The sequence below is a fragment of the Lates calcarifer genome, linkage group LG20 (genome assembly GCF_001640805.2).
Source record: "Lates calcarifer isolate ASB-BC8 linkage group LG20, TLL_Latcal_v3, whole genome shotgun sequence".
NCBI classification, from domain to species: Eukaryota; Metazoa; Chordata; class Actinopteri; family Centropomidae; genus Lates; species Lates calcarifer.
The window spans coordinates 14,449,418-14,470,395 of NC_066852.1; the positions used below are offsets into that span (position 1 = coordinate 14,449,418).

At 40.0% G+C, this 20,978-nt stretch overlaps 3 protein-coding genes across 5 annotated transcripts; all 3 read right to left on the bottom strand.

The window, feature by feature from the left end:
* Positions 1-81: 81 nt before the first annotated feature.
* Positions 82-6,464, bottom strand: cct8 (chaperonin containing TCP1, subunit 8 (theta)). Of its 2 annotated transcripts, XM_018692365.2 has the most exons (16): positions 6,299-6,464; positions 5,630-5,720; positions 5,428-5,507; positions 5,179-5,328; positions 4,859-5,039; positions 4,671-4,732; positions 4,438-4,575; positions 4,098-4,276; positions 3,747-3,813; positions 3,566-3,653; positions 3,342-3,457; positions 2,942-3,013; positions 2,637-2,801; positions 2,403-2,522; positions 1,502-1,633; positions 82-371 (listed from the first exon to the last, which is right to left on the bottom strand). In XM_018692365.2, exons 1-15 carry the CDS (start codon positions 6,356-6,358, stop codon positions 1,526-1,528), a joined length of 1,677 nt encoding a protein of 558 aa, XP_018547881.1. In that variant the 5' UTR covers positions 6,359-6,464; the 3' UTR covers positions 82-371; positions 1,502-1,525. The 2 variants fall into 2 exon arrangements, with proteins under 2 accessions (XP_018547881.1, XP_018547882.1); XM_018692366.2 differs by lacking the exon at positions 1,502-1,633.
* Positions 6,465-7,695: 1,231 nt separating this feature from the next.
* Positions 7,696-12,343, bottom strand: LOC108893129 (uncharacterized). 2 transcript variants are annotated; one of them, XM_018690967.2, is made up of 6 exons: positions 12,202-12,343; positions 10,802-11,120; positions 10,327-10,634; positions 10,118-10,213; positions 9,383-9,421; positions 8,583-8,726 (listed from the first exon to the last, which is right to left on the bottom strand). In XM_018690967.2, the coding sequence occupies exons 2-5, from the start codon at positions 11,108-11,110 to the stop codon at positions 9,391-9,393; spliced, it is 744 nt and encodes a 247-aa protein (XP_018546483.1). In that variant the 5' UTR covers positions 11,111-11,120; positions 12,202-12,343; the 3' UTR covers positions 8,583-8,726; positions 9,383-9,390. The 2 variants fall into 2 exon arrangements, with proteins under 2 accessions (XP_018546482.1, XP_018546483.1); XM_018690966.2 differs by lacking the exon at positions 9,383-9,421 and having other exon boundaries at positions 7,696-8,726.
* Positions 12,344-14,246: 1,903 nt separating this feature from the next.
* tmigd1 (transmembrane and immunoglobulin domain containing 1) lies at positions 14,247-18,363 on the bottom strand. Its single transcript, XM_018692641.2, has 6 exons — positions 18,213-18,363; positions 17,006-17,090; positions 16,560-16,850; positions 15,863-16,150; positions 15,597-15,700; positions 14,247-15,504 (listed from the first exon to the last, which is right to left on the bottom strand). The coding sequence occupies exons 2-6, from the start codon at positions 17,079-17,081 to the stop codon at positions 15,493-15,495; spliced, it is 771 nt and encodes a 256-aa protein (XP_018548157.1). The 5' UTR covers positions 17,082-17,090; positions 18,213-18,363; the 3' UTR covers positions 14,247-15,492.
* Positions 18,364-20,978: the final 2,615 nt, after the last annotated feature.

A 20,978-nucleotide genomic window follows, 5' to 3' on the forward strand; every position in this document is an offset into this window, starting at 1 on the left:
TAATAATGGCTCATCCTAACTTTGCAATTACAAAACATATTTGTGACACAGTGAAGTAAAAACACAATCCAAACCAAGACATGACAGCGCAAGTGCCTTTTATTTGGGACTAAGAACATAAAAAGCAAACAGTGCCATCCATACATTTTACTTTCACATATTTCTTTGTTAACCAATGTATGGTCATTTCTACAAAATAAACCAAACTGCTGAGTTTTAAATAAACAAGTAGAAAAGGGTTTGTGTAGCCATGTGGGAGCGTTCAGGGTTAAAGATGCATCAGTTGAACAGAATCACGTTCAGTCATCCTCGTCGAAATCCTTCCTGCCCTGGGGAGGTTTGGGTCCCCCTGCTGGTTTTGCCATGATGATCTGAAATTAGAAAAGACAGTAGTCATTTAATCCTTCCTGTCTAAGTACTGAGATCCAAGCAGCAGGCTGTGGGGCTCTGAGGCAGCATGTGAGGTTACAGAATGCGACTCTAAACCCTGTTAGACGACAGTCAGCATCAACAAAAGAAGATTCGATCTTTTGTCCTTTTTCAATCTATTTCATTTGAAATGTTTGCTACAGGACAAATCATAGAAAGAACCAATTAATGCCCAAAATTATTTGCTTAAACTCAAATAATGACTTATATATAAATATTCATGAGCATATATGGGGATATATGTATGCTGAAAGAGAAAATGTGCTACAGAAGGAAAAAATATGTAGCACAGGCAATGAATGTTTTAAAGACAAAAATAAATTAATACATTGCTAAAAACTGATATCAAATACCTATCCATCTATTTTCAGTGCTGGGCTCACCAAAACGCTTAAGGTACATTCACCAAAATCTATCCAAACTGAGATACTGAAGACAAAGTTACGAACCGAAGAATAATCTTTGCATTTACTGTGGCTTCAAAAATACACAGAAATACCACTGAGACCTTCAATGTAATCAGAGCAGCTTTCCAGCCCTTCAGTCAAAAAGCAGGCTATAGGCAGTGGAAGCGCTGGTAGAGTGAAGACTGAGGGAGTGGGCTGAGATCTACACAGTGCAGGTTTCTGAAGCAGAATGGCTTCATGGTGATTGAAGTACATTTTACTAGGAAAATGCCCTTCAGACAACACAATTGCTTCAGCCTCCAGAAACCCACATCTCATCTCATTTCCATGCTCTCTTTACATTAAATTAGGTTACATGCAACCTGAGGACGCCGACTGCAATGAAAAGAGTTCATGAGTGCATGCAGCATGCTAACACACCATACTGTTTCTGTTCTGTGCAAGTTTAGTCTGATGTCAGTGACACACCATTAAAAACACCTGTGAAGTGGCTGAATACAATCGGCTGTACAACATTTCTCTGCAGTGAGTTGTGTATCACACCCAGTGTTAGCAGCGACAGGCAAAAGAACAAACATTTCACAACTTCAGTGGCCCGTGAGCGTTTGAGTAAATCTGTGTGAGTTTTTCCAGAGTCAAAAACACACACTCATTCCAGGACCTACTGATGGAGGGTATGTGTGCGCCCTCTAATGGTGAGTTTCAAAATGATCAGGCTCTTCGTCCCAACCGTCCTTGTCCCAGTGGCCCCTTTGCTTGGGAGCCTTGGGTCCCCCTGCAGCCTTAGCCATGATGATCTGGATCGTATATATGTACACACATTAACTACCTGGAGCTTTTTGTTCACTCAAGAACACTTCACCTGCTGAATATAAGAACATTAGCACTGCAGCAAATTCTAAACTCAAAAATACAACTGAACATAAACATGTATCACAAAGCAAGTTCAACTTAGTCCAGCTCTTCTGGGGTTATCTGGCTTCACTGAACCTAACAGCGGCCCTGCTGGCTGTTAACTGGCTCTGTCAACTCTGGGTTTACTTAACCGGCTATGAGCGTGTTTGCATAAAGGAGCTGCAGTGGTTAATGACAAATGGTATCTTAACAATGAATCAAGTACTTTATATGAAAAATTAAGAATATAATCCAATAACTAAAACAGAATAAGAAGCAACAGAAACACTAGAAATAATTTCCAAACAATAAAAACCAAAAGTAATGTCAGAATGATTCTGCTGCCAAAGCAGAGGAGAGAGTAGCTGATGTCTGATGAGGTAAATCTGACTGGCATGTTGCATTTAAATATCTCAGTGTGCGAGTTATTTTTCTAATGAAAGACAACAGAAGGTTTAGTTTTTTCTTCCACTTGTCATCAGCTGCAGTAATGGTATATGAGTGCAAAAGCTTCGACAGTGTAAGGAATCCGTTGACAATAAGACAAATATGAAATATGTCCAGCTTTTAACAAAATTAGAAGCACATGAATTTAAGGTCGCACATCATTCTCTTTACCATGTGGCTGCTTTTGATCATCTGTGTGTGATGAACATTTGTGAGTGTACACACCTGGTCAACTCTAAGTACTGTGATGGCAGCGTTAGTGGCCAGTTTGATGCCCCAGTATTTGACCAGGTAAGGCTCCAGGATGCCCGCTTCAAGCATGTCCTTCACAGCGGGGCTGTCTGCCTGTAAAGATAACATCACAGCCACAATGTCACTCATCAGACCCAAACACATGAACATGCAGCTCAACACATCAAAATACACATGCAGTGTGTACAGGTGTGTATGCATACACACCTCGATGTCAAAGCCCATGTTTTTGTTTCCCTCGTGATGAGCAGAGTACAGTTTAGAGATGAGCTCGCTCCCCTTCACACCAGAGTTCTCAGCCAGTGCACGTGGCAATGCTTCAAAAGCTTCAGCAAACTTCTTGATGGCGTACTGCTCCAGACCAGGGCAGGACTACGGGGGGGGGGGCAAGATTGTCACATTTCTGCAATTTATCAGCTGATCACGCAGTAAAGACAAACAGGGCAAAACCAAGAATAAAGGCATTAGCATGAACCTGGTCTATTTTAGCTAATGCACTCAAATCTGCATACCTCTCCGTATGAGGTTATCTGCTTGGCCAGCTCAATCTCCGTGGCTCCTGCTCCAGGTACCAGTCGCTTGTCCTAAGACATGAAACGAGACAGAAACTGTAGCGACTAGTGCAGGTCAAACAGTAAATGAGGGTGAGGTTATGGGTCTGCTTAATTTTAAATAAATAACTTTGTCCTTTCAACATTTAAACTGTTTTATAATGACTATATTATGAATAACACTGATTTAAGTCTCAACAACTCTCAGCAGTCAATGAAACTTTAAATGTTCCTTGAAACATTCCAAGAAATTAAAGAGACACTTAGTCACTTTTCTTTTCTGGAAGTGCCATAATATCTTTTTGACAGATTCTTTGATGCATATTTTAAAATACTACACTTGTTGATTGTGTTAACTTACCCTGACCAGAACCTTGAAGGTGTTGACTCCATCATCTACAGCCCTCTCAATATCATCCAACAGATTGTCAGTGGAGCCTCTGATCACCACTGTTGAGATAGCACTGTCCTCTTTCTCTGTTTAAAGCAACCAAGACCAAACAATATGTTAGGTGTAAATCTCATATGGAATAAAAAGAAAAAAAAAAAAAAAGACTGACAAGACTGGGGCAAAAAGTAATTTACCATGTTTGAAGACGACCACCTGAGTGTCCCCCACCTCTGTCAGGTACACACTGTCACAGTGACCCATCTCCTCAGGAGTTGGAGCCGTCTACCACAGCAGAAAAGCATGATTTAAATGATGCAACGATCCATTTTAGTATGGTTCAAATATCTGTCCTGAACAAAACATGACTTAACTCACCATCCTAGGCAGCGCTACAGCTCCTACAGTCTTGCATAACCTCCTGAGGTCCCACTTGGAGTTTAGCCTGATGGGGAAAAAGGAGGATTTAAAGGCTGGGAAGAACACCATGATAAAAAGGTAAAACACCATAAAGACTTAATAATATCAATCAATTAGGGATATATATGTTAAGTTCACTTTGCACCAACACTGCCAGTACGGCAGGCAATGCTCTCCTGCCCATTTAGTTCAAACTAGGTGATGTTGATGATATGGTTAATTTTAAGGAGATAACTCTGCTGTCCACTCAGCTCTGATCACTTGATAATTAACGCTTACTGGGAATGTCAGATTTCCTCTCTGCCTTACCTCACCACCATGAGCTTGTACTTGTTGGCGTAGTGCAGCGCCATGTCAGCCACTTTTCCCCCAGTTACCACCATGTTGGCACCAGCCTCCTTGATGGCCTTCACCTGAGCCTCCATCATGTCCTCCTCTCCCTTACTGAAGTCCATGAGCTCCTGTGCATTATTTATCAGCACTGTGCCCTACAAGACACAGAGGAGCGCTGTTAGCACCGTCAACGTCACAACAGCCCAAAATCATAAACACCAACAGACAGCTCACAAACCAAGATGAAAAAGAAACTACAGCATGATAGAGCATTTCATTAGTTTTGGTCCTTATCAAAGAGAGACTTATTAATTACCTTGGTCTCTGTCACCATGCAGTCAAAGGGGCAGGAGAAGACTGCGATCTTTGCATCCTTAACAGATGTGACGTCTCCCTCAGCCTCTTTCTTGAAAACCATGCCGTGTAGCATGGAAGACGCCGTCACCCCACAACCCTGAAAACACCATGGAGACAAACAACCCTGAAAACACCACAAAGACAAACAACACACACACTGACAAATTATATTCAGTGGATAAGGCTACTTACCAAAATCTTGCATACTCTGACGTTATCAACATTGAAATTGCCGGACTCTGGGAAGATGGATACTGTAGCACAAACCGGTAAAGAAAAGAAAAAGAGAAAAAATACAAAGTTAATACTGCCATTCAGTGATTTATCTTTCACAGCTGACAGACCCAGTTTGGTTTAGGTGGTCTGGATTGCTGACTCACCACAGGCCTGTGCGATGAGGTCGGCAAGGAAATCTTCATTGCCATATTGTTTGCTCATGACTGCTGTACGGATCAGAGATGTGGCCTCCTTAACATCATGGAGGTTCTTGGCTGAGGAACATACGCAGTCTGGCAGGATCTCCAGAGCCTTCTTACAGGCCATCTCATAGCCTTCAATCACCTGTGGCAAAGACAAATTTAGATTGTGGTAGATTGCCATCAGCTCTAAAAACATAGTACCTAAGACATTCACATTTTATTGTCACACAATCTAAACAACGCAAAGGGCATGATGACGACTTGTGACTACATCTGTTTACCTCTGACACAGAGAGGCCCATCCTGAGCAGCTCCTCAGCCAGCTCCAGCAGAGCACCGGCAAACACCAGGACAAAGTTTGTGCCGTCCCCAACTTCCTGCTCTTGCATGTGGGATGCCATCACAATCATTTTTGCTGCTGGATGCTGCACCTATAAAACAAGAGGCATTCATAAAAAACAGTTAAATTCTCACATGTGTAAATCATTCCAGTGTGCAGCGTGTTACAGAAGAATGTTAGTTGTCCTCACCTCGAGCTCTCTGAGAATCGTTGCAGCGTCATTGGTGACAAACAGCTTCTCCAAGTGGTTGATGACCATTTTGTTCATACCTGAGAGGAAGCAGTGTCACAGTTACTGAATTTTCTGTCTCTCTGATTAAGTTCTACAGGGTCAAAACTCAAACAAAGACTTACTGCAAATATATATCTTGCTGCTAGAGGAGGGTGCTTACCGTTTGGCCCATAGGCACTGCGTGTGGTCTGAGAAAGCTCCTTGCAGGCTCTGATGTTACGAAAGACTGCCTCTTCAAGCCCTGAATAGTGCTGCAAAATTATAATATATAAAACTAAATTATAATTTAACAATCCATTTCGTTAATGCCCATGTCAGATAAGAAGTTATCAGTATTCTGCCTAAGAACAAATTAGGCAAATCATACCAAAAGACTGAAATGGGTTTATCAGGGAGAACGTATGAACAATAAGATAGGCACATGGTTTTCAGAAGGAGGGACTGATGTAAGATGTGTTAAAGCCGGTACACTGACCCAAAACAGGAAGCATCAGCATCTGTGAGCTGAGGTGATAATCAAAGCCTCAACTCTGACAGCTAGCTAAACGCTAACTGGGTGTGACTGCGGTCTGACAGTCATTTATCACTGACTTACACATACAGCATGTATAAGTGCTGGAAAAGACAATAACAGACGCAGAAAGCAGTTTTTAGTCCATGCTAACAGCCCCGAGTCCAGCCGCTCAGAGCGGCCTGGCTGCTTCTAGAACTCTCGCACATGACTTGCGAATGAACGTGCTAACACAGGGGCTAACGCTAGCTAGCACGCTAGCTGAAAATCATTCACTCAAAGTTAACCAATTGCTCCAACACGCTGATTTAACCTCACCTTGGCGCCATCCTTCAACATCTGGGCAAAGCCCGGAGCTCTGGGAACGTGGAGAGCCATTTTCCGATGTTTAGCAGCCCCGGTATCCTGGAGAAGGTAGCCGCGGCGTGGGTTCAGCTCTGGGTACAAAGCCGGAGAGACTGGGGAGGAGCGACTTCAACGAGGCGTGGGGCTCGTGACGAGCAACAACAAGGGACAAACTGAGCGACTCGCGTTTCACCTGTTGTGACCATGACACACCACTGGGTGGTACTGTTGTCTTTATGGATTATACAAATGTTATATCTAAAAATATGCCAACAGAAATGTTTACTTAGATACAACCAGCAGTAGGGGAGGTATCCAGATCATTTACTCACAAGTCAATGCATTAATATTACCATGTAAAAATACTCGATTACAAACAAAGGTGCTGCATCACAGTACATGTATGAATTACAAAATGCAGCAAGTTAAAGTAAGTAGTAAAAGTAAATGTACTCATTCTGTGGAATGATGATTGGAGAGAGTCAGGCTGTTAGATTATATGTAACTGGATGATAATTGAGGCCAAGGCTGGATTACCGGATTACCTTGAGAGGCCCATAGGCAAACTGCCTGGGGGCCCTTCAAACCCCCGGTTCGCTACATATCATTTGGGTCTACATAACTGGATTAATTGCAGTTTTTCTTCTTTCTTTCTTTTTTTTTTTAAAAAGAAATCTGCCACTACTGAAGAACAATATAAACTATGGCAGGTCCTGCATCCTCCATCCTGCAGCCGTGGTCTTGTAGAGGGTAACCTGTGTCAAAATCTAGTTTTGAAATAAGAAACACAAATGCAGAGAACAATAGGAAAAGTAGTTTTACTCCATCACAGGAGAACAGTCAGGCCAGCGATTATTTTCATTACTAGGTTGTCTGACAATTATTTCCTTTAATTTATTGACAATTGATTTGAAAATATGAGAGGGTGGAAAATGAAGAAGATGCTGAGTAAAAAATAGCAAATATTCACTTCTGACAACATGAATTTTTGCTAAGATTACTTTAATGATGAAAATGATTGGCAATTAAATTTCTGCCAACTAATCACTTCAGCTCTAGAGCACCAGTTGGTTTTTGAGTGCCAGGGGGAAAATAATAAAACTGCTGTGTATAATGCAGGTTGATAGGAGCCCCAACAACAACTTATTGCCCCAGGGCCCCTGAAGAGGTAAGTTCATTCATGACTAGGGCATTAAGATGTAAGCAGCATTTTAATTCTGTAGATGGTCATTGCCGGGATAATAATGTTGAGCAGTTTAATCTATAACAATGCATCATAATTTACGAGCTATTCATGTGCTTTTAACTGTCACAACCTGTGTCACAAACAGGTCAGATTATATGTGTTAAAAATAAAGACAAGACTTAGATTGACGAAGCTTATATGTTTTATTATGTGGAGTTTTTTTTTTCACATTTGGACACAATGTCTCGCTTTGGCAGAAGAGAGACGTTTTGCTTCATTTGAGGCTGTTTGCTTGACAGTCACTTCACTAATAACCTGCTGGATATGGCTTTATAACATCATCATCGCCGTCATCAGGTCATGAGCCATTACATTTTCCCCCATCACATTATCAGATGATTTATGTGTACAGTGTAGGTGCATGAATCATCCACAGGCCATTAAAAGTGCTGACCTCTGCCTCAAAGAAAGTATTAAGAAAAGGAAATACTGGCTAAACTACACATATATAAAAATATCCCCTTTCATAGAAAATACACTTTACAATTTGGCATAATAAAATGACATTTAAAAAGGCATAACAAATGTTAGTAACATTATTGCATACATATAAAGTCGAGGAAAATGCATCTCCCTTCAGTCAGTAAATTTAGCGTTAGTTCTGCAGATACAATTTTGGTCTCATGCAGCATTTCTTTTAAAGTAGATTTCAGAAACTAACAAAAAGTTTCTATGGAGAGTGTGTGAACACAAACGACAATATTAGTATTTTGAAAATGTAACTAGGACATTTGGTTGTAGCAGCTATAATAGGTACATACAAAAGAATACAGAAATCCCTTTGGTAGCTACAATGAGGATACTTTACCCACAACTAGCTAACATAAGATGTGTAAACACAAGAATTACACACTAAAGATAGAAAAGACAAGCTTCCATGTAACAGTCTCCCAGTATTACACTACGTGTAAATCTAACAGTGACACCTCGAGAATGATGTGTGTGAAACATGGCTACAAAAAGGTCCTGTGTTTTACATACAGTACACACATGCATGTAGTTCAGTTGGGTTTGCGAATAGTGTTCACAGCGGTATGGGCCCAACCTCCAAGTGTGTTTGAGAGGTGTGTGGCTCGGCGAGTGAGGTTTGAGCGACTGAGTTTCCCGTTGGGGTCTAACTTTCTCATCATCGCTCCTCCAGAACGTCCCCGTGTGCTGCAGAGAGAGAGAGAATAACAGTTGCTGCAGAAAACATATACAGATGGAGGGCGAGTGATGGAAACTGGGTGTCCGCAAATATACATATATATATAAGTGTCTTATTGGCATTATCATCTGTTAAAATGACAAAACAAAAGCAAATGTTGACGTGTCACGAGACACATGTTTGTTAATGGTGTATGTATAAACAAGATTTTCAGGACTCCTAAAACAATGTGACATTTATCAGTATCAAAGTCTATACATTGCCTTGGTTATGGATAACATAACATCATTTTTGAGGCTTTTCCAAGACCTGCAGACACCCTGGTAATTAGCAGCAAGTGTTTGAAAACTAATGAGGCGCCAGGGGACGAGTCAGTTTGTAAAGCAAAGGGCAGTAAAGGAAGAAGGTGTGAGAATGATAAAGAAGAAGAGCAGCCTTTGCTTGGATAATGCAAATTATTAATCAGCCATAAAAGAGCAGCTTTTCATTGCAACAGGTCAGAAACTTAAACAATTTCATATGTATGTAAGTCCATGCTTTGAAATACAGACACCAGGCTGACTCCGCCATGCGCTTTCATGTCTGAAAATTAGTTAGAGCATACTGTATCTTTCCACAGGTCATCTGGTTTTAGTAGCAAATTTGTTTTGATGTTTGTATTTACCTTCTTCCCTACTCCGCAATAAGGGAATAGTTGAACTGCCTGTTGTGGGAGGAAAACAAACTTGTGTTTAAATTCCCACAAGATGAGCTTACAGCGTACAGCGAGGAAAGCATTTGGCTGCATGTAATCTGCACTGGTAACAGACAAGGTCACTGTCTGTGTGCTGTTCCGCTTTTCACAGTGTATCTGATTCTTCGTGGATGCTGTAACATTTTGAATGTCAACACAGGAAGTGATGGAAATACACTCCAAGCTCTCTCAAGCACATTTTTGTCATTTCATCTGGCTCCAATTCCCACACCCACACCCTCTCCTCCCGCTGTCCCCCCCCCCGCTCACTCCCTCCTTATCCGAATACCAGAAACACACAGACCCAGTTTCAAACCGAGGCGGGAAGAATGTGTGTGTGGGGGGAGGGGAAGGAAGTCTGGGGACCCACAGACAAGGATTCTTTGGATGGGAGGGTGAGGAGGCAGAGGGCGGTCATGTGATTCTGTGGTCTCCTCTATGCAGAATATGTATATATATATAAAAAAAAAGGAAATGGACCAGTGGCTTCCTCAAACACACAATGCTCACATTCACACATCCAGAAACTGTTCAACAGTATTTAACCTGCCTTTTCCCACATCTACAAAACTCTAACAAAAACACAGAGAATTCAAACAACTCTTCTGATTAATCATTAATTACTGACCACATGCCAAGTCATATCTCACAATGAAGATGTTTTACCTGTCATCTCTGCCAATTATTTCATCAAAAGCCTTGGACAGATGTTTGAGCCTCCTGAGTCCACTGGACACAGACTCCAAATCATGGTCGAATTTTCTGTTACAGCAGAGAAAACAAACACTCAGGAAAAACAGAAATGACAGCAACAAACCAGGGATAAAATACAGAAAAATTTAGGACAGGAATGTATGAATTCAACTTTCACTCACAGCCTCTGGTTCTGTGTGTTGGGTGAGGCAAAGGGACTTCGTAGAGCAGCCATGCGGACCAGCTGCCTCCTGCCTCCTCCGGTTTTCACCCCACGTACACTGGCCTCAGGAGTCCTTCTTCCTCTAGACCCCGGAGTGCGCCCAGGTGTGGTTGTCGATCTAGGGGTGCGTCTGGGTGTCACAGCCCGGCCAGGCGTACGCCTCGGGGTGTGAGAAGTTGATGCGCCAGCTTCTTCCCCATCGCGTGTCCGGCCTGGGGTTGCTACCAAACACTCCTCACGTGCAAACTCTCTGGTTCTCTGCAGCCTCTGGGTGAAAGAGAAAAGGACACAAAGGAAGAGCAAGATGATAATGAAGAGGTGGCAAAATGAAAAGAAAGCAACTTGATTTTCAGGAATAATCACACACAAAACCACTCTGACATGGACCGACACCTTCAGATCCAGCCAAAGTCAAACCATACTAATTCACCAACCTGATACACTCCACTGATGGAGTTCCGGGCATTGCGAGTAAGTTTGCGGACTGTGCTGGGCTTCGGTTGCTCCTTCGCGGTTTCCCAAGTTGGATTTTCAGGGAGGGAGCTGGTCTGGATGGAGCGCAGCGGGAGTCGCTTGCGCAAAGACATTCGCAGAGAGTTAAGTGAAGATGAGGAGCGAAGCTTGCGGAAACGGTCTGGCGCTTCTGGGGAGCTCTCTGCCCCGTCAGACTCATCCAGGACTGTGTGTGCCCGCCAGACTCCCACCACAGCTTTACCAACTCCATCCATCATTGAAGACGCCATGCTGACTGAGCTGAAGTAAGATAACAAAACAGCAGAATATGTGTTACAATAAAACATATTTTTCACAGCAGACTGTAAAGGAAATGTTTCAAGAGCTTTATTTTGGGTAAATAAAAATAGTGCTGAAACAATAAATGGATTTCTCCGCCACTTTATTATAGTTACAGCAATTACAACAATGGAGTCATATAGATTTTCTGCTTTTCTCTGTTTTCTGTGAATTTTGAAAGTATGTTATAAAACAAGCTATTTGAAAACACCAAATGTAGTCCTCACAAATCATGATGGGCCCTTTTATTGAATAACTGTCCGTAATAAAGCAGATAACTACAAGATGCAGTTGTATGCAAAAGTTTTGAGTCTCTAAGTACTGACTTAATCCCCAAAAAGTAAGCTTTTTGCACATGCTTTTTTCATTAACATTTGAAGAAAGGCTATTTTTTAATGTCTGTTTGCCAAAGTTTGGCATACACTTGTAAGACAGTAATCATATAATATAAGCAAATCAATTAGTATAATAACATTTCTAGTAAAACACAAGGTAATAATGTAATACGTCACAGTAGGGCGTATAAAAGTAAATAATAGAAATGTCCAGGTATTAAGACAGAAACAGACAAGAAAAACACACTCTTTACAGTATTATACTGATCTAAGATGAACTCATTTAACGAAATTAGTGCACAGTAGTTTGTTACTGACGAAATAATGTGGAAAATGAACGAGAAGATACCCCGTAACAACCCATACAATGGCTATTGTTTGATCGTGATTTCTCGCTTTGCAGCCTGCCCTGTCTTTTCTAACTTAACCGAGGATAGCTCCATCCGAAACACTACCAGGAGGGAATAACACTGGTTTAATCACTCATGTCACAAATGGTAACGTTAATGAAGTTTTCCACATTACCAGTAAAAGGTATTATCTCTCAAACAAACACAGGACTGTTCCCGAGAAGACTTCGTTAGCTTATCTGCAGTAACAACGTTAGCTCAATAACATTAACACAAAATTAAATCAACGTTAAATACCTGAAATAAAAGACAAAAGAAAACCAGCTATCCCGGCGTGTTCTGTAGCCGCTAATTTACCTTAAAATCGGATGACTTGTCTGTCCTCAGTGCTTCGGCTGCTCGTTTCTGTTGTTTCTTTCTTTCGCTGTTTGAATTTGGCGGCGGACCGCAGACTGCACGCACACAAACCCATAAACGCATCACCACGCCCTTCACGCAAACTCCCCGTCTGTGACGTAATACGTTACGTCCGAGCGTTGAGAGATTAAATACAGAGGGTTTAAAAATAAAAACTGGGAATCAGACACTAAAATTTTCCATCAAACTAGTATGACACTTAAGAAGTCTTTTGGAAATGTTCACAAAGCAAAATTAGTAAATTTCAAGGCGATTATCTTCATTTTTATAATGGATTTCATTTCTACAGAAATACTTTGTGTAAAATTAACAGTAGGCTGGTTGTTCATAAAACTGTGGCTTCAGCCACCTTACAATGTAAATAGTTAATGTTGTCATGTTAACTTTGTTTTCCTCCAGGACTCGTGCTGATTCAGTGTTCACACTTCATTATATAAATATTATTTTCATTAGATTTATTTTAAAATACAGTTTAATGCACATAACTTCAGATTGTATTTAGACAAATGAGCAGAACACAGACAGTAAGTTACAGTTTTTCAGCAGATACAATCCAGTGCAATGGTTTGGCAATAAAGCTTATCTTTGTGAGGTTTATAATGTTCTGATTTTATTGACTTGGCACGAGATAGATGTTGATTCCAGTTAGTACTGTTGTTATATGGAGAAATGTTTCTGATGTTTTGTCAGTGTCCCCATTTATAAGGATGTGGCAAACACAATTTAACATGGTTCTGTATGGCAAAGCCTTCGTGTCATGCTATCGGTATTTTACTGTGTGAGATTTGTCTGAATTCTTTACCTGTCTCCATGATGTTCGCTTTGTGTGTATAATCTTCCCAAAGTTCCATTAGTTAGTAATTCCACAACATTATATTAACCACATTACATTAACATATATTGATACTGATGCAGTCAAACATAAGTTAATATTTCATTATATCTATATTGTCCAACCCTATCTTACTGTTATCATGACACTCACTATAAAATGATTTAAAAGGTGAAGGAGACAGCCTGGCTTGTATCTGCATTTAATGTTCAAAGAGTCATCAGAAATCTTACTTCTTACCTTGATGTTTTTATCCTCCTTAAATTAAATACAGATTCCAAATCTCAGTGGCTCTATATGTTTTAAGATTAAATTAAATAAATACTGTCATATGATAAATACACAACAGTCTATCCTGTTGGTATATGCAGTCTGTTGTCTATTAACACCATCAGAACAAGGACAACAGGTCGCTATACACTGTTGCTCATTAAGCCTTGGTCTTACACACAATGAAGCTTGTCATTTTGTCACATTTATAATTCATTGTGTCTTTGCACATTTTCAGTGTGTCATTACTATAGATTGAAGAGGAATTAAAGTAAAGTGTCCAGCAGATGTCACTATAGGCCTACATGTGAAATGCTTCCAAGCAACAGTGCTTTGAAATCTCTGTCATGTCCTCCCACAATATTTTGCTTTGGTCTGAAGTGACTTAGTAAAGGCACTGACAAACCTGTGTTTCCACTTTTCATTAATTCAATTTGTGCTGTATTTTGCAAAAAGAACTTTCATTTCATTTCAACTAGACAAAATGGGCTGTTAGAGAGACAGCGTTAAAACGGGTTCCCAGCATGACAGTTTAACTTCGTGACACAAAGCAAAAATCAGTGTATCCTTTAGGGCCATTAAGGATACAAAGGGACAGTTTCTGTAGGTCTGCACAGTCATTACAGAGTGAGCAGTCAATGTAAAATAGGCCAACTTTTTAAATGCATTTTTGGATATGGTGAGTTAAGGAGCTGACAGTGACTGCTGAGAATTCCCAATACATTTATAGCATTAATAATTACTGACTTTTGGACACAATAGCTAACTAAAAACCCTGACACAGAAAATGACCAACTGAGAAGATTCCTGAGTGGCTACTCAAAGCACAAGGCATAACCCAGCAGCTTCTTTCACAATAAAAGCCATGACTCAGACAACAGGATCCTCTTTATGCTGTATATTTGAACACCTCTTGAGGCCAATATGACACCCGTGCCTTCTTGTCAAACGTGCTCTCATCCACGTTCAGTATTGCGCTGTTTTATGTGATCCTGTTAAGTTTCTTTATTGGTAAGGGCACAAAGCTCTAGACCTTGAACCTCATGTCATTGTAGTCCCTGTCCTTTTGTCTCATTAAGAGTAAATGTATAACATGATTTTAACGAGCCTTGATTGTATTGTTGAGTCAGGAGTTAAAGTTCAGTGCAAATGTGAAAAAAAAATAAAAATATTAGGCACACATGTTTGTTCAGTTGTTTTAACTGTATGACAGATATGTCTCTGAAACCTAGACCCACTTTTACATCAGGAGGGCTAAAAGCATTAACATAGACTTCACAAAAGTTCTTATTCATTTATAAGAAAAGTTGCTTTTCTTTTGGCTTGAGTTTGAGCTCACTAGCTAGTCTCTTTCTGGTCACCTGAAAATGAGTGTGGTGATTAATCTTATGATATATGACTTCACCTGTGCAGTGGCACAACATGCAGACATACTGTAAGTAACATACTTGGGTAATGGGATGTAATATATGCATTTATCATACATTAGCTAATAGAAAATGGCAGTTTTGAATATGTCTGTCAATCTGTATATATGTTTTAACAGTATTCAAACCTTAGATGCTTCAAAATGCAGTGTCCCTCAAGAGCTATGATAACACCATGCTATATGCAAATTGCAAATGTGATGGAAAGGGCAGCTCCACTGACAATATTAATTGACTGCCCCTCAATTCTATCCTTAAACCATAACTCTCAAATATACAACCAGAAGCAGTGGTGTCCCCATAACGCAGGTGTACTTTTAAGTTTTGTGGGGAAACTAAAGCACTTTTATTGCAGAGATATTAACAAGAAAACCCATTTTTCACATCACAGGGTCAGGTTGCATCACACAGTGAAAAGTAACAAGGATCATCTCAAGGTCAACTTCACAGATCCCGCTGCCATAATCAATAATCAAATAAGTGACAAACTGCTAAGACGGCAGACAGCATGCTACATTTTGTAAGTGTATTTCCCACATGTTAAACCTTTCCTTCAAAAAATGTCAAATATGATATAAAATTAAAAACTGGGCTACGTAAGTGGGTAATCACAGTCTCTGGCACTCAGTGGAGGGGGGTGGGGGTGGGGGGGTGATGTCTTCGTGGCATCTGCTTCATTGGGTGAAGCAGAGAATACACAGGTTACTTGCAGCACTGTCAAAAGAGATGTAAATCATTAGTGGGTTCAGTTTGTGATTAGTCAGAGTCAGTCCCTGAGTCATACACATATGTACTTTATATGTTACCTTCATGATTTTGCTCCACCGTGAAACCACGGCAAGCAACGTGGTAAGGCACACCACCACCACTCCTGCTATGAAGGGCAAGAGTGGAAACTTCATGGTCTTTTCTACAGATGAGGAAGAAGGTGATCAGCCCACTTTTTTCTTACTTCATATCACTGACTGTTCATTTCACTTCAAGTTCTGATTATACATAAGCAGTGAAATCACACATAAGACTAAACACTGAGATGTGGTTTCTGGAAAACTGTGGCGTTGTGCGAGCTGACCTGTCACTGTGACTTTGAAGATCTTGCTGTGTTCTCCAAAGACGGGAAAGTTTGCTGTGCACTGATACGTGCCTTCGTGCAGGCTTTTCTCCACGCTGTTGGTAATCAGCTGGCTTGTAAAGCCGTCATTGGTCACTGTGAAGCCACCTGCTAATAGATCCACTGCGCTTCCATTTAGTGTCCACGACACGGATGAGACCGGTGGATTGGCCCAGATATCGCACCGCAGGGCCAGCACTGACTCATCTTCTACTGTAACCTCCTCTGACCCAGAGAGCTGTGGGTGATCTGAAGAGGAACATCACAGAGGAAATGTTAATGCTACTGAGATCGATGCACAAGTTTCATCTAAAGAATACATTTGAGTGCGGCTATTTCACTACCTTCAGTTGTATTATGTTGTTCTAACAGCATTTTTAGTCATGCTGGCAACATCTACTGATATGTCTGTTGCTCCAGACTTAAATATTTAAGACTAGGATGAAAATCTGGCATTTGAAATTCATGTCTGTCGCTCATTTCATGACAATCCATCCGACAGTTGTTGAGATATTTCACTCAAAACCACTAATGTTGACCAAAGTGGTGGATGGACCAGCTGACAGACCAACATCGCCTCCCCTTGCATGGCTCAAAACTCAGTAAAACCAAAATATTAGTTCCTGGTATTGCTATTAATTCATTTGAAGGGACTCACATGTGACATTGAGAGTGACTGAGGCCTTAACTGTAGCATTTCTGCTCAGGTGGCAGGTGAAGGTGGCGCCGTTATCTTCATGGATGATGGGCGAAATGCACACGCTACTGCGTCCCTTCCTATTCCCCTCCATCAGACTGACCACAGCGCCATTCCTCAGCCACACCAGCTCTTCATCTGCCGGAGTCTCAGAGCCTCTGTCAGGCAGGCAGAGCAGAGACACAGTCCTGTTTACCTCTGTCTGTATAACACCCTCAGTGCTGACTTCTGGGTCAGACTGGATCTGGACACCTTGGGAAAGGAAAGGGAGATGGGGACATTTAGTTAAGGGAAGGGGTGAAAGCTTAGATTGAACAAAGGGGGTTAGAGAAATATCCCATTGGAATAATCTAACTGAAAGTCAGATAAATTGCAGGTGACCTGAATTGCAAACCAGACACACTTACCCAATGTCTGGGTTACACAGCACAGGAGCAAATGGAAAAGAGGGGGTCTGCACATCAACTTCATTTTACTCCTCATTGGATGAACCTGAAAGGAAGGAATGGATCATTAGAAAAACACTCAAACAGACTTTATTCAAAACTCTTATTTAATCTAAATTCACCAAAACTTTTCAACAAAGTGAAAAAGTGAGTGTAATTTGTTTGAATCAATGTTGTTTTCATTAACCTTGTTGACACCAAACAATAATTAATTTTCCAATTCTGCTCTCTTTCAGTCGATCAAAATTTGTTTGTGAGCCAAAACTTCCACCTTTCTTCTGTCTTTCTGTTACGCCTGAAACAATCAAATCATTGAACAGACTTACAGAAGAATAAAAGGCTACTATTCTTCTGCTGCAAATGAACACGCAGTGTATAATGATAGGTAAGCCAAAATGAGGAAGCAGTATTTAAAACCATTTAAATCACAGTAGACAAGGTGACAAAATGCTTGTCAGTGCGCGTCACTGAAAATTCTGCGTGCCGTGCTAATGGACTGTATTTAAGCATCAGTTTGTCATGAAATTGCAGTGTGAGAAACATTTTTGGTAAAACACAAGAAAACTCGCCATCTGATTTTTGTAGAGCTGAGATAATTTACATACTTTTAAATATTATCTTCAGGCACTTTGGTGCGGTTCTACGCATTGAGTGTTTATGTCAGATCCCATTTAGGATATCTGGCATAATCATAATATGAGATCTTTGGGAATTAAGTGTCATCATTTACAGTTTACAGTGTGTTCACAAGGTGATTTGGGACATAAGGAGGACCTTTTCTAATCGCTAAGCAGAATACCTAGTCCAAGAAAGGAATACAGTTTGGTGTGACATTATATTCTTTTTTTAAAGATTCAGCAAGACGCAGTTTAGAAAAACCTGCTTGTTACAGCAGTCCATGTTTTTTTTTTTTATAAAGGGACAGTTTGTACTCGCTGGCACTTTTTATTTGACGATAAAAGCAAAATAATATGTGATTGCAGTTTACTTACATTATCAGTTACTGGTTCCTCTTATTGAGACAGTATAAGAGCAACACAATGCTAATTTTCTCTAAATAAACTGCACTCATGAAATACACTATAAAATGTATATATAAAATTTATGGTAGCTCATACATTTGTGTACATGTAGGCTTTACATCAAAAGATGGATGAAACGTTCTTACCTGGCTATGATTACTTCTTCCAGTTTTACTTCTTCCAATTTCTTGTCTGTGTTTTATCTCTGACGTTCCCTGTGTGTGAATATGAGGATGTGGAGGACTGTTTGAATCTTCAGCAGCTTCTTATATGCTTCACATTCAAATGAGGACACTTTTATAACTTCCTTCACTTGTTTCTAAATGGCTTTCTCATCATTCCATTCACCTGTTCCTGTCAACACCCTATCAATCTTCCCTCCCTCTCCCTCTCTCTCTTTTATTGTTGTGCACTTCCAATGTGTTAACACAAGGAAAGTTTTTATTGGCTATCTTTGTGGCAATATACAATGGCACTAAAGTGTCTTGGTTGTGGGAGTAAGGATTAAAATATATTCTTTTCATATTTGCCTTCAATAGTTGAAGGTCTTTAAAACCCATAATGCTTTACATTTTGTACACTTGTGATGGAGCAAGTCACTGTGGAAGCCAACCATTTTTTAAAACTTCACAATAAAAGTTTTTTGGCTGCAAACTGCCTTTGTATATAACCTTATTTTATGTTATTTTTATTTCAACATATTCTTACATCAAAATCTCATTATCTGTTTTTCCTAATGTGAGAAGAGAACAGTGTTTATGCTAAGACATGGATGTGACTTTAAAGTCTGTGGGATCTTTTCTTTCTGCCCTCTTCCAATTCTTCCTGTAAATGTCAGGTGACTGACTGAAACCAGAGACCAATGTAATGTATGTATTGATGTAAAATCAAGTAATTAACCAAAGCTTTGTTGCAAGCTGATGACAAAACTGCTAAATACCCAGTGCACAATTGCTTTTACATTTGCACTTTGTACTTTAGCGTTTTATTCTATTCACTTTAAACAATATGATTCTATTCTGTCGTACAAAGCTGAAATAAAGTGCAATGGCAATAATGATCTAAAGCCAAAATGCATAGATTTAAAAAAAAAAAAAATCTGATTTTCACATTGTCATACAAATGCTATACAAAGGTATATTTGGGGGAAAAATAGACAGCAGAAACAAGTTGTGCTTTCACACAACATATGTATTCACCACCTTTTTATCATCACCTTTCAAGCTGACAAGATCAGCTTGTTAGCAAACAGTTGCTCATTTACACATCCTGCAGTTGGGAATATTGTTATTCCTTTGGAGTCATGCCCCAGTATTTATCTCTTTTAGCTCTGTTTTGGGTCGCTACCAACTCCTGAGGGAAATATCTGGCTCTCTGACTGAGTGGGATGTTATTGTTGGATTCTAGCATGAGGTTACTCTTCTACCTGCTCATTATTAACAATACGTCAAAACACTCTCGAAGTGGTTGTTGTTGTAATACTCATTTCAGCTAGAGGAGGCTTAAGTGCGCCCCTATTCCAGTCTTAATAACACTAAAAACATTCATATTTTCTTCCAGGTGATAATAATCTATGCACTCTAAAGACAAGATGCATTTATCATATCTTAGCCAGTTATGTTGACATGTAATGTGCGACTTACCTTGTGTTTAGACTTTAAAAAAAAAAAAAATAATAAAATAAAAATAACTCAGGAAAATTAAAAGCTGCAACTTCACAAATTCTTTAAATCATCTGTGGTGGCACCGTGATATCATTAACCTGAATGCTTTTCTGTTCTGTGAACAGGTAAGTTGCCTAACACAAATTCCATGTACACAGCCTGTGTGGTGAAATCATTGGTGTGTGTGTGTGTGCATGTTTCCAACAGCCCTCCCTCTCTCACCCAGTAGAGAGAGGCATTGACCAACTGAAAAAGGTTTCTTCAGCTGCAGTTAGTTAATGAGTCCTATGATTTCTAACATTCAGTATGTATCAAGGTTGAGGCTTTGGTGTATCTCAGTGTAACGTATATCTACAACCTCCCCTGTATGTTTTTCAAACATTGTTGCCGTAGAGGAAGCTCACTGATCTACTGTACATTAATATTTTGGTCTAAAAAAACCTATAGTCTGTTTTATGACCAAATGTTTCCACAGAATCATTGACCTTATATCAGACTATTATCAGTTAACAGTGGATATCTCCTCAATGTGATTTCTGATGGAGGGAAAAAGAGCCACTTGTCATGTCAAGTCATGCCTTGTTCAAACGTTCAACCTCTTCACAGTTTCATTTGCATTTGATAAACTGGTTTTCAATACACAGTGAACACTGGATGTTTCTTTGTAATTCTACATTAGAATAAAGGTAAGAATGATTAGAAGGCAGCAGACACATCACAGCTTGTTATCATTGCTGCTGTTATTACTTCTATTCAATTCTTGACCAGAGCTTATATTTAAGCTTCTTAAAATGGTAGGCCTGTATCTGCTAACCCCATTTCAGTCTCTGACAGCTTCTTATACTTGCTCTTAAAAAAAGAAAAAGAAAGAAAGAAAGAAAGAAAATCCCTTATGTTTTTGACTGAGCATAGAAAGTGCCAGTTGTATTAGTCATGCCTCCTTCAAACGTCCGTCTTCTCTGGTTAAGTTTTTGCATTTGATTAAATGAATTTTAATGCATTATAAGCATTGGAATTTATTTTACAATCAGTTAATAACATCCAGTCTTTGACAGCTTCATATACCTGCTCTTAAGTCTGTATGTTCAATCAGATCAAAGAGCAAAGGTTAGCAGCAATTGCACATGTAATTGGGGGTAAAGAACGTGCTCTTTATGTGATGTTGCACAATTGACTAACTAGTAACCTATATACCAGATACACTTCTTTCTTACACACACACACACACCTGAAGTGTCAGTCTCAGTT